We start from the raw sequence: 13,289 nt of genomic DNA on the forward strand, positions 1-13,289 counted from the left end.
TTCAGTGGATGAGGAGCAGGTGCCATCCGTCAGTGGGCAAGGCTGGCATTGACTGTCACAGTCTGTAGTGAAAGACACAGGTGGAATTTTCCCATGTATTAGATTATTTTCTTCTCTCTTCTTTTCCTTCTATGTAGTAACTCAGAGTACACACATGTAGACCATCCACTGTTTGCTGTGTAACCCACTCTGTATACTGCAGTTCCACACTGTACCTCACAAATAAACACTCTTGTAAACGATACTGCAGCGTATTCACACTGCTTATTAGATTATGCTGGTGAGGACACAGGGAAGAGATTGACAAATCTCCCAGCTAAACCAATATCCTTAAAAAGGATTAGATCAGGTGGTACATCAGGTATCAGGCATACTCATCAATCTAATCTGGGATTAGGGATGACCAAGGATTGGATGGAGGAGGATTGGATGTTAGATTTGTGCCAATTTAGGACAGGCAAATTTACATTGTTTCCTTTTTAGGGCTTGAGTGGAAGTAAAGGGTAGAAGGAGGGGAGGGGAGAGGTTTTCGTGTTGTTGCATCAGAAAGAGGTCATTCCTATAATCACATTTTTGTCTGCCAGCTCAGTGCAGCATCTGTGGTCTTGGTGGCAGGCAGAGGTTTCAAGCATCATTAGATTAGTCTCTTTATTGATGCTATAGGTCACTAACAAATGTATCCCCTCAGTAGATGCTGTGATGGGTCCAGCTGCCATCACATTCAGCCAATCCACTGAGACTGACCCCTTTTAGACAAGATGATAATGTGCTCCAAAAAGACTTAAAGGAGCAGCATGACTTAAAGATGTGAACATTTTTGGCACAAAGCTATTTAGGCGCCAGTGGTAAATGTTATAATAATTGATTCTGATTTTACAGTTGTGTTGTGATACCTGGATACATTTTTTATGTATCCAGGTTTAGCACTCTGCAATGTAACGTTTTTTATTTTTTACATAGGCTATTGTAAACTGGTGATGTGTTTTACTACTAGTATTGCAATATGATAGTTCTAATACTCCTGTATTATTTAAATAAGTGTTTAAATGAAAGTTTTTCCACTATGATAATATAACATAATTTATAATTATAATTATATAATAAATAATCTCGCAATTGGAATAAATGCTGAATAAATGAACCTCTCTGGTCTACTCAACGTTGATGGACATGCCTCAAACAAGGCCAACGAAGGCAACAGGTTTAGTCCATATCGGACTAACTACGCGCCCTACTGGACAAACCTCGAACAGGTAGCTACTGTGTATGCGCTGAAAATAATATCTCTTGACATTGACTAAAATGGCTCTTTTCAATTAATAACGCATTTTGTGTTTGTTGGGTATCATAAGGTGTGTTATGTTAAAACTTTTAGAGTACTTTTCAACTTCTTGAAGTGCAGACTTTCTCCCGTGCTTGCGCACTACTCCTCCTACTCAGTGAAGCGTTTTGATGATATGAGCGCGCTTCTTCGGAAGGAGAAAAGGTGCGGAGAACAAGCGGATTGTGTTCAACAACCCAGACGAGAACAAAGGGGTTGAAATAACAATTATTCTTCCTAGTTCTTCCAGGGGTAGGTAGTTATCTTTTTGATGTTTAAGCGTGTCTGAGGAATTCGACACTCGAATTGAGCTTGTTAGAGAAACTTAATGATTCAGTTAAACGGCACTGTTTGTTGGGAAAGAAAGTGCTGTTACTTTTGCCAGGTGCGTTGCATTCAATATTGTATCAGGGCATGCAAGCATTTGATTTCCATTGGATTCCCTAAACATTATTTTCTGTCGTTACAAGGCGCGTGTCTTTGATTTTATTTAGGCTAAATTAATAGTTTTGGGATCAATCAGACGTTTACACGGCGAGCGAGAGTTCTTGATAAGTTTGTGGGCACCGTGTGTTCCCCTCTCATTGCAATGAGGAGTTAACGTTTGACATCATTAAGAAATGGATTATACTCATCGGGCTAAATCTGGTCAAAGCATGTCCCTGTGTCAGCGCAATACTTGGCACGTTACGCATGACTAAACTCACAACTTCTCTCTAACATTCAAGGCCAAACACCGCCTCTCTCGCTCCGTAACTCCGGTACTTGAACTGAACAATGTGTCCAAACAGCAAGATGTTAGTGTCATGTTCATCATTGCCTGCTAGGGTGGCGTTGTACCCTGCGTGCTATCCGCACTGTTCTCTCATGAGGATGTGATTCGTCAGAGGTCTAATTCGTCGACTGAGGTTCTAGTCTTGTTTTGCACAACATTCAAATGAACATGCAAACAATAAAGAGCCAACAACATTGAGCTCCTCACTGAGCTAGTGACAACTTACCAGGCTCAAAATGTAACCATGTATCTCTTTAAGTAGGCTAATGGAATTCAGTATTGTACATTCTGATATAATTGAACATGGAATATGGACATGTCTTCCTTGGAATATGACATAATTATGTGATGCTGTCAGTTGTTTCAATGGTGTTTTATCTGACTCCAGGGTGCCTTCACCTCAGCCCTGACCACGGAGATAAAGCGTGCCCCTCAGTGTTGCCCCCTCTCACTACACTATGGGAAACTTCTCCAGCAAAGATGGCCATGGACCAACAGGTAACACACCTGACAGACACACACACCATAAGTTTTCACAAAGTGAAAACCTGTGCCCTCAGACAACTCATTTAGGAAATTCCTGCAGCCAGTTTGTACATTCTGAGATGAATTTGAAATATTTCACACACACACACACACACACACACACACACACACACACACACACACACACACACACACACACACACACACACACACACACACACACACACACACACACACACACACACACACAGGGTAAGCCTGGCATTCTGTCTGCTACCCTGAGCTGCTCCCTGTCTCTACAGTCTTGATCGCCCTACCCTCCAGAATACTAATTCCCCAATACCCAGAAACACTCATACACGTTTCAACTACTAGCCAATGCTCAACAGGAAATGGAGAGAGATATAGAAAGAAAAGTGATAGTGAAACCTAAAATAAGTCAGAATTATTTGGGGGGAAAAAAGAGAGCAAAGTGGGGGGGGGGGGGTAGAGCAAGACGAAAGGATAGGCAACATTTCAGGATAAATGAAAGTGTGTGTGTGTGTGCGCTGCAGGGGTGGAAACCTTAGACTCCTCTCCTGTGTGTAGCTCACTCTGTGGTCATTCTCCTTGCGTCCCCATGTGATTCGTCAGGCCCAGCCACCCCAGCTGTGATGAATCGGCAGAATTCCCCGGCTCAGCGCAAGGGCAAAGGATTAATCATGGGAGGCCTAATGCTGGCTGACAGACACTCTTACCCAGACAAGCTAAAACACACACACACACACTATAATCTGGACAAAGGTGGCTATAAGAAGTTATTCACACAATTTGAAGAACAGTAGTGTGAGATTCATTCGCCTGGTGGTGAAGCATTGCTTTGCATAGCTTTCTTTCCTATTTGAAGTCACATCCATTTTGTAGCATAGACCACTTTCCAAACAAGGACAAAGGAGGAGTGTTGGTTGTGGTCATTTCCTGTAGATCAGCTGCTCCCGAGCCAGGTCTGTCTCCTGACAAGCAATAGACCATTCCTTCTATTCTTACAAAGATGTGTGTGTGTGTTGGATGGACTTGTTGGCTCAGCCATCTGCATCATGTTTTCCTGCTCGTCGGTCAGTCTCTTTCTTGCAATCTTGTTCCCATGTCATCTCTCCAGGTCCTCACCAGGACATTTTCCACACTCCTCCTACCTCTCCTGCTGCTGCTGACCCGCCTACTGTCCCCAAACTAACCCTCCCTCATCCAGACCAACCAATGTCTTCAGCCCTCAGCACAGGTGGCAAGAAATCACCTCCTTTTTCAGACTTCATCCCCTCCACCCCCGCTTCTGATTGGAAACCTCCCATGCCTGTCACCCCAGACTGCTCTGTGATTGGACCCACCTCCAGCACCCAACAGGACAAACTAGAATGTACCGTGACACCTGAGGAACAGGTGGCTGTGGGGTGTAACAATGGTCTGTCCAGTTCGACCCCCAGTGCGCATGCACAGCAGGGGAAGAGAAAGATGACAAGCCCCAACCAGAGCCCCTCGTTTCTGGATAGCTCATCTTCCCTGGTCAGCCTCTCGGGCCAAAGCTGGAAAGAGAAGGACAGTGGACTGAGTCAGTCCCTGCTAATGGGGCCTGTTTCTAGGGACAGCCAGGGGGAGATGGAGAGGCTGGTGGAGGAGTGCAGGACAACACTGGGACTTTCTGACAGCAAGGACAAGACAGTGGCAGGTAACCTACACCAGATCTAGACCAAGCCAGCAGATGGACTAAACGTCACAAGAGTCCTCCTTCAAAAATGATATGACACAAGTAATTCAATGCGATGCAAATTCTAAGATATTTTGCTCTTTGTCCCTGACTCTCCCTCTCTCCTAGGTGTCTTGAAAAGTCTCCTCACTGAAATCTGTCGTCTGAGAGAAACCATACAGGTGATCAATACTCACATATGATTGCGTACACAAAATATATAATAATTCCACACAGCTCAGGTTGCACTTGTCAAATGTTTCTTGGAAATTCATCTAACTTTTTTACTTGGGGTTCTAAGGCTTTGCTGGTTCCAATTTGTATTTGAAGAATCAACACAGTGTGTTTGATTAGTTTAAAAATTATTACAGACCACTTCAATATTGTATACTATATTTAGTACTTGTTTTTACAATTGGTTATAGTAGCCGGGACAGTTGTGGTAGAAGATTGCTGGATAACTGTGGGAACGTAAACAGGAAGTGACACAATCCCTGAAGCAAAGATTGAGGCGGCTGGGATTGTGTTTTAATCATAGTTCTGACTAGACCTTGCCATCAAGGAGATTCAACAATAACAAGACTCCGTCACCCCCACCCAACCCAGAAATTGGACCAGCCCAGCAGGGCCTCTGAGAGATGTGGTCCTTCTAATAGCTCGCTTCCTGTCTACAGCCCTCTTAAGAGGCTGGGGAGGAAATACTTTTAGATCATCTTGATTCCTCTCATGCTTACACTATCTCTCTCTTTTTTGTATCTGTCTCTTCTCTTTTTGCCATCAAAGCCCATTGATTTTGTTGTGGGCTGTTCTAGCCAAAGGTCGCTTTTCAAGGAGGAACGGGAGTCAGGCTGGTTTCTTTAAGTTCAAATTAAAGTTCTGGGCTTTCCGCAGCGAAAGCCTAAGCATAAGCATCCGTCATTTTTATACTCTTTACATAAAACCCGCCCTTAACTGAATATTGGCATAGGTGGCCTATTCTTGCTATCTCTTCCTGTTGCCTGCTTCGGCACATATCAGCTGTTTGGTACTTTATTATCAGTCATAAACGACTAAAGTCCATGCTTCCGTCTGTCGGTGTTTAGTTTTATGTGTGCCATGTTCTATTCCTGTCCATATACGAGGTGTATGCTGTGTCAGTCCCTTCCTATTTGGTGTTTCCTAGGTCAGTTCCCTCCTATTTGGTGTGTCCCTTGGTTCTAACCTTTGGTCAGTGACAGTTAACCAAGATCTCATGTGCTGTGTCTTGTTCTTTTGGTCAATGCTTGTTCACCTGAGGTAACCCTGAGGATAATTCGGACAGTTCAGTGATAGTTCACGTCAGGACAATCAACCAGTTCAGTGATAGTAGTTTCATACAGTTTTCGGCCACAACATTTTCAGATAGCTCGATGAAGAAGCAAGACAAACCAACAGAACCAGAATTAGGATTCCTTGTGCATGGCTTGTGCAGTCTTCTGATTCCCCTTCAGATCGTTTTTGTCTAATTTCCTGTTTTAGCCCAGTTCTAAGCCCATACCCACCCACCAAAGTATGCTAGCCATGGGCTTTTAGTTTTCTGTAGATCTGGTAAAGATTGGGACAGCTGGAATATGACCTTTCCGCTTTCTTCTCTGTTGGCTGTGCCTCACTCCATCCATTCCTCTCTCCATGCCTTTGCTCTCCCTCTTTTCCCTCCTCCTCCATGGTTTTGTTCTCTAGCTATTCGCTATCTCTCCATTCCCTTCTGATCCCATCTCCCTCTCTAACCACTCGCTCACTCAATCACTCCATCCCCCCCTTCTGCCTGTACCTGTGTGCCTGGGAAGCACACACAGATCCAGGGCTCTGTTAAACCCCCGTTAGCCCTTCATATGAAACTCAGTCTATCCAGCAACATGTTGACATGGTCCCTCAGTAGAGCAATATACTGCAAGTTAGCAAAGCTAGAATTTATGAACTCAGTCATCTCTGGCTCATGGTGTCGTGGGAGGCTTTTGTTGAGAGAGCGAGAGAGAGAGAGAGAGAGAGAGAAAGGGGGGGGAGAGAGAGAGAGAGGAGTGGTGTGGAGGAGGGGTCCTGCATTCAGCTGTTGCAGAGACAAAACTTGTTTTGTTTCTGGTGGCGTGAGGGAAGAAGTCAGTGTGCTGTGTCTGACTGGATGCGTGTGTGTTTGTGTCTGTCTCTCTGTCTCTGTGTGAGTGTGTATTCAAAAGGAAAAGAAGAATGAACGCAAATCCTCACAAACACATTGAGCCTTGACTACAGTGTGAGTGGAGCAGGGGACTGTACCGCCCCCCCCCCCCCTTCCCTTTCTCAGTGCCTCTACCCCCCCCCCCCCCCCGCACCTCCACCACCCACACTTCTAAGGGCTCAAGCACCTCCCTGAGCAGCAGAACTCATACAATGACCTCACATCTTCTTCTGCAGCTCTGACCTCCCCTTCTCTCCCTCTTCCAATTCCTTCTCTGCCATACGCTTTTCTCTGTTCCTTTCCTCCCCCACCACCCACCCACTGACCTCCAGACTTAACACCACTCCCTCCAACTCTCAACCCTTCTTTTCCTGTCTATCCCCCCTCATTCCATCCCTTTACTACTCCCACTCTCTCAAATCTATTTTTCTTTACCTCCCCTTTTCTCCCCCCATGTATCCTACCCCCTCTCTCCACCCACCCCAACCTACTTCTTCCTTTCCCCTCCAATTCTCCTGTCTGTGTCTCCTGCAGGGTATTGTGTCCATGCTCTTAGTATTGCGTAGGTGGGGACTGGGTACAGGGGGCCAAGTAGTTGGATTGAAGCTGGTTGGAGGGGGCGGGGTGACTGTGTGCAGGGGCCTGGGTACTGAGGTCTGCTGGCTGTGGGGGGCAGTGGCCTGGGTACTGAGGTCTGCTGGCTGTGGGGGGCAGTGGCCTGGGTACTGAGGTCTGCTGGCTGGGGGGGGCAGTGGCCTGGGTACTGAGGTCTGCTGGCTGTGGGGGGTAGTGGCCTGGGTACTGAGGTCTGCTGGCTGGGGGGGGCAGTGGCTTGGGTACTGAGGTCTGCTGGCTGGGGGGGTGGGTGTGGTGCAGGGGCCTGGATACTGATGTCTGCTGGCTGGGGGGGGGGGGGGCGCACGGGGTGCGTGGGGTTGGCCCTTGTTGTCCTGAGGATCTAGAACTTCTCAGAACCCTACAGTGGGATAAGATCCAGGTGAACGGCACTGCACATTTCAAGGATTTAGTTTCCAGCTCTTTTGAAGGCTTAGGTTGATTTAGTTTACATGCAGAATAATGTATGTGTTTGTGTGTGTCAGATCTGCAATGCAGAGTGAAAGGTAGGAACCAGCAGGAGAAATAGCATATCCTTGATATGCAAACAATATAGCATGAATATATTGACTAAATATATGTGAAACTGTGTATAGTCTTTTTCTTAATGAGTGTGTAGAAGATAGTTTTCTAACTTGCAGTTATAGTGTCTGTGGAAAGCTTGAAAAGGCCCACAACACATGGTCCATGCCCTGTGTGTTAGAGGGTTCTGGTGTGTATGTGAACTGAGGTGTGGGACAGATGGTTAACATAGAGACACTCACACACACCTTAATTGTGTATGTGATTGCATCTGTGTGTGGGTGTGTGCATGTGTTCCTCCCACAAGTCTCCATCTGTGCCTGTGGTGGGGCACAAGGTCAGTCCATCAGGGATTCTCTGTCTCTCTTAAAAGGAGAATCAACACTCTTATCTCTGTGTGAGATGAGGAGTGCCTTCCTGTTCCCTTTCTCAGACGAGCCCTAGTTAGTAGGGACATGCAGCATGCCAGTGTTTCATAGATACATAATACTGTCTGACGGGTATAAAGATGTGCACAAACTTAAGTGTGTTGGTGTATGGTCATAATATGGGGAAAACATCTCTTTCAAGTCATGTCTTCTGAATGTCACAGGATTTATTGACTGAAGTTTGCTCTCAGTGTGCTTACAAAGTGCACTAGCATGTCAGTTGAGCAAAGTGTAAATGTGGGTTTGTTGCTAAATGTTCTGAGAATGTTCATCAGCGCTTGTGTAGTTGTACTTACACCTAAATGTGTGACAGAGAAGTTAACATTGTGCTTCAGTGGGATAGGAATGTGAGAATGAGGTGTGTGTGTGTGTGTGAGAAAGAAGAGGGTAGAGAATATGATCTGTGAGTACATATACTGTGTGTGTGTGTGTGCGCTAGGAGGATTTAATAGGGCCCAGCTGTGGTCTTGAGTCTCTGGTCAGATGAGGAAACAAGTTGGCTCCGGTCCCCTGCCTCTCCAGTCCTCCTCTGCATCTCAATCCATTCTTCATTTAATTAACAAGAGACCCAACCCCTCTACTCCTCCACACACACACTTTTGTTCCTATGTGTGGTCACTATGCAATACACAAACACACACACACATACTGTCTCTCACTCACATTCAAAATGTTCTGAGTATGTGCTTGTTCTCTTTTTCACTCAAGCTTTCTCTTTTCAGCTTGCTTGCTAGCTTTCTCTCTTGCTTTTGAAATAATCTGGTATCGTTTACATTTTGGATCAGTTACTCTCTTTTAGTGCCTCGCTTGATATCCGTGTTCACATCCACAGGCCAGTGTTTGTGCATGTCCTGGGATAGGATACTCTTCAGACAAACCTCAATCATGTAGAATACTTTCATTTCTCTTATCTCTACTCAACTGATCTGAAAGTGTAGGATAGTATAAATATAAAAGTGGATTGTATATTCTCTGGAGCTTTGATTTAATATGTTGATTATTTTCTGTAGAAAGGAGATTGAGAAAGGAATGCAAGTTGAGATGACTGTTGAGATGCACTCCTGGCTTGATGGCTTTGATGAGTCACGGTTGGGGTCACTTCCGACCTTGATGAAATCAGATTTTCAAGTTCAAACTAGTTTGAGCGATCCTTTTACAGTTTGAAGTAGCAAAACATTTGGTGTTTACAAATCATGTTGTTCCATTTTGCAAGGTTTGTTGCTTCAGTGCTTCACCTGATGGGGTTTTGGAGTAAAGCACTTCGGCACAGGGGTAGTGTGCACATCATTTCTTTTACCAAGCCCTCCTGTGCTTGCTAAGGCTTGCCTCCCATCCACTTCAGGTTTTGAGTTGTGTTAAAGAAGCCAAATAGGTGTTTGATCATCAAAGACGATGTCAAGTTTCCTATGTTTTACGTCTTAAGCAGTTTCATAGAGGCACGGTGTGTAATCTAAATCCACTGTTACTTTAACAGTGAAGCCTTGTTCATAGTCCCTGTCCATGTAACAGAAGGTGCTTTGAGCATGACCAAACTGAGAATGAATGAGGCCAGATTCTATAAATGTAGCAGCAACTTCAATCTGTCTCCAAAATAAAATTAAAGTAAAATAGAATTTAATTGAATTATTTTGGATGTTTTAGTAATTGGCAGTTGTTTTCCTTACAGACAGAAAGAGTGGAACGCGGGGAGTGGCTGCAGTTCCAGTCTGACCTGCAGGTGGCAGTGACTGTGGCCGACAGGCTGCGTTCCGAAGCAGAAGAGGAACTGGGCGCGCTCAGAATGGCTCACCGGGACACTGAGAGAGAGCTGGCCGCTGCTCAACAGAGACAGAAAGAGACAGACATTCAAATGGTCACTCTGAGGGGAGAACTGAGAGAGAGCAGGCAGAGGATAGCCAGCCTCGCCCAGGCCCAGGGAAGAATTGAGGCCCAGGCTCCAAATCTGGCCCACACACATGCAAAGGCAAATGTGGAAACAAACGCCCTTGAGTCTCAGTTTGGACGGGGAAGAGAAAGAGCGATGTGCAAGATTGGAAGAGGAGGAAAAGGGGAAGGGATGGAAAAAGGAAGTCAGAATGAAAAGATGAAGAATGTTGAGGAGGAAACGCACATTGACGTGAAGGGAGTGGTCAAGAGGTACCTGAGGAATGTGACCAATGAGGAAAGGAGTGGAGAGGAGGGGCGTGCCACCATTGAGACTCGGAGGATAGGTACCACAGAGAGATCTAGGTGATAATCATTCATTGTAGACTATATACAACAATAACATTTTAAATCAATTTTGATATTATTAACTTTCTCTTAACAAATTTGTGCTAAACCTATCCAACCAAGACAGACATTCATCCATGACTTCTATCTATCTTATTAATGCAGACTCATCAAGTTGCAGCTTGTCACTCCAGTTCAATTTCTTAGAACCATTAGATATATGAGAGAAGTATCCACACCAGGCCTCATCAGCAGGTACAAGTTAGTGTGCAAGATGGAGCGTAGTTGGAATAGATAAGGCCTTCAAAGGGGCAATTAAGGGCATCCATTTTCCAGGAACCATTCCAATAGACTTTTTTTGATTCAAGACATGAAGTCGAGCAAGGATAGAAGCCAGCCTATCTAAAAAGGTTTGCCCAGACGGTCAAGAATGACTTTCAGATTTCAGATAAACATCAAGTGGTGCTTTTCTGTCCACTATACAATATGTGAGGCCATCTCATTAACATAGAATCCTGCTGCATGATATCATAGAAGCCTGTCCAGACTTCCCGTCTCCTTGGATCCCCCTGCTGTTGAGAATGGAACTTCCCACTTCACTACTGCCACAACAGCAGGTTCCACAAACAAGGTGAGACTACTTTGACTTCTGGGATCCAGCCAATGGCATCTTGAGGTTTCCTAGGTCTAATTGTCTGGGCTGCTGCTGCTGCTGACCAGTGGCAACAACAGTAATGTATGAATATGTGAATTGTGTTATTTCTCCAGAATCTTAATCAACCAAGGGCAAGAAAAAACATGGAACATCAGGACAGTTGGTCCAGCACTCTCACAGGTGTGTGTCTGTGTGTAAGCAATGTACCATCTCTTGAGGAATTATAGCCTACAGTGTGTTACAACTCACATTCAACTTTATTTGGGGATTTATAGGTAAGCAGGAAGAGACTCTCAACAAGTACAATTCTGCACTTTCAGATATGCCCCCAAGCAGGTGAGTCCCAACACACCGACAAACACACCGCTATCGGCATTACTACCCACAGTTTAGTCCTCGTATCACACTCCTGAACAGGAACATGTAGGTCTTATCATAACCTGTGGTGTCCCTGTTACTGTGTTGAACAGCAGCAGATCCCAGGATGGGTTCAACCTGTTGCTCCGGCGTCATGGAGGCTCCAAGAGAAACACTCTGCTGCGCTGGTGTCAGAGTCGCACGCAGGGCTACAAGGTGCGTGCGCGCGCGCCGATGCGTCACTCAAACTTCACACGGTTCGCTGCACTTGAGCTGTGTGTGGTGTTTCGTGAAGTAATCCTGGATGTCTTGGCTTGTCTGTCCCCTGTACAGAACATTGACATCACCAACTTCAGCAGTAGCTGGGCAGATGGTCTGGCCTTCTGTGCTGTCTATCATACCTACCTCCCTTCACACATCCCCTACTGCACCCTCAGCCCTGAGAGTAAGGTGGGTACACACACACATACACACTAGTTTGTGTGGCCATTCTTGTGGGAACTCACAATTCAGGGCCTGTTTTCCTTAACCTCAACCCAAACCCTAACTTCTAACCTATCCCTGAATCCTAACCCCTCCTTTAATACAATTCTAACCCTAATCTCCCCCCAAAAAACCTTAGAAATAGCATTTGAAGTAGCACTAAGAAACAAGTACAATTCTTCCTTTTCTATTCTTCTGGTCCGTACAGTGTATGTAATAGCTTGCACACACACAGTCAGTACACACATACAGCAGCCTCAAATCATATTTGTATGTCCCTAGAAGGAGAACCTCAGCCTTGCTTTTACGACTGGAGAGAATGTGGGAATCACACAATCACTGGTGAGTGAGTCATGATGAGGAGCCAAGGGTCTAAACCCTCTGAATGCTTCCCTTTGGCTCTAATACACACATACACAAACAAGTTTGCTGTGAATTGTTTATTTTGTTTCTAGGTGTTTATCCTGATCTATGTGTTCTGCAGACTATGGAGGAGATGCTGAGACCTGGAGGCCCAGACTGGCAGAGGGTTCTGGTATATGTGGAGAGTATTTACCGACACTTTGAGATGTGACGCTCTGGATCAGTCCTCACCCCAGATCTGGCCAAGGTCCTCATAGGTGACTGAAGAGGTAGAACCCCCTCTCCCCCTTTCCTCAACACACTGCTAATGGCTAACCAGCCCTTGACTTAGCCCTTGACTTGGACAGCATGGAAATCACTCATCATGTGTTTGAATTCTCTAGAATGCCTCCTTTCTTTCTTCCTCTCTCCCTTATCTTACTTAAAGCTATCATGATTTGGTTGACTGTGAAAGTCTTACAATTTATTTTGCCAAGCTCAAGCAACAAAGAAAATATATATTTTCAGAGTACTCAATGTTAAATGTTCAGAGATTTTCGTTTGAATTCTTTGTGGGTACAACAGAGCCACCTTGTGGTCATGGTGTGCATGCACGTTTCTGCATGCCCCACACTGCTTCCTTGACACAGTGAAACTACTGTAATCACATCTTTTACCAAACATAAGTGCCTTTGATTTCAGAGTATTTCATGTGAAGCACTTTGTAAATAATGCACTTCTATATGCACTTTCTTGATATGAGGATGGATATGTAGATAGACGCATGATAGCAGGGATATTTGTTTGGCATGCTTGGCTCATGCTCAGAAGCTCTTGCCCTGCATTAAAATGAACTCCTACATATAAGCATAGCCAATAGGAGTGATGAAGAGAAACTGACTCGGGATCAATGCTTTGTAAATCTCATGTAGAAGTTGTGGAAAGCAATTTTGCCCCTTTTCCCAGAACATGAATGCATGAATTGGTATTGAGTGATGAACTGTAACTATGTGCCAATGTGGACAAAGCAAAGTGCCATGTAGTGGGAAATACTTGTGTAAAATAACCTGTAAGAGTGAAATCAATTAATGTTTTTTCCAAAATAATAAAATAAATATTTTTGGGATTTATAGAACAGTCTACTTCTTCTGTAGATTGTAACACAGGTCTCATCCCCTTACTGGAATGTGATTTACAATATGTT

General features: G+C 44.8%; 1 protein-coding gene across 5 annotated transcripts; it reads left to right on the forward strand.

Moving 5' to 3' along the window:
* Positions 1–1,443: 1,443 nt before the first annotated feature.
* Positions 1,444–13,220, forward strand: si:ch211-195o20.7 (cytospin-A). Of its 5 annotated transcripts, none has more exons than XM_067243135.1 (12): positions 1,444–1,573; positions 2,485–2,594; positions 3,721–4,284; positions 4,432–4,484; positions 9,704–10,266; positions 10,783–10,879; positions 11,017–11,083; positions 11,179–11,239; positions 11,374–11,476; positions 11,594–11,710; positions 12,026–12,085; positions 12,228–13,220. In XM_067243135.1, the coding sequence occupies exons 2-12, from the start codon at positions 2,555–2,557 to the stop codon at positions 12,315–12,317; spliced, it is 1,815 nt and encodes a 604-aa protein (XP_067099236.1). In that variant the 5' UTR covers positions 1,444–1,573; positions 2,485–2,554; the 3' UTR covers positions 12,318–13,220. The 5 variants fall into 5 exon arrangements, with proteins under 5 accessions (XP_067099236.1, XP_067099237.1, XP_067099238.1 ...); XM_067243136.1 differs by having other exon boundaries at positions 11,377–11,476; XM_067243137.1 differs by having other exon boundaries at positions 11,380–11,476.
* The last annotated feature ends 69 nt before the right edge of the window (positions 13,221–13,289 follow it).

Source organism: Osmerus mordax, chromosome 9, assembly GCF_038355195.1.
Source record: "Osmerus mordax isolate fOsmMor3 chromosome 9, fOsmMor3.pri, whole genome shotgun sequence".
Classification (NCBI taxonomy): domain Eukaryota; kingdom Metazoa; phylum Chordata; class Actinopteri; order Osmeriformes; family Osmeridae; genus Osmerus; species Osmerus mordax.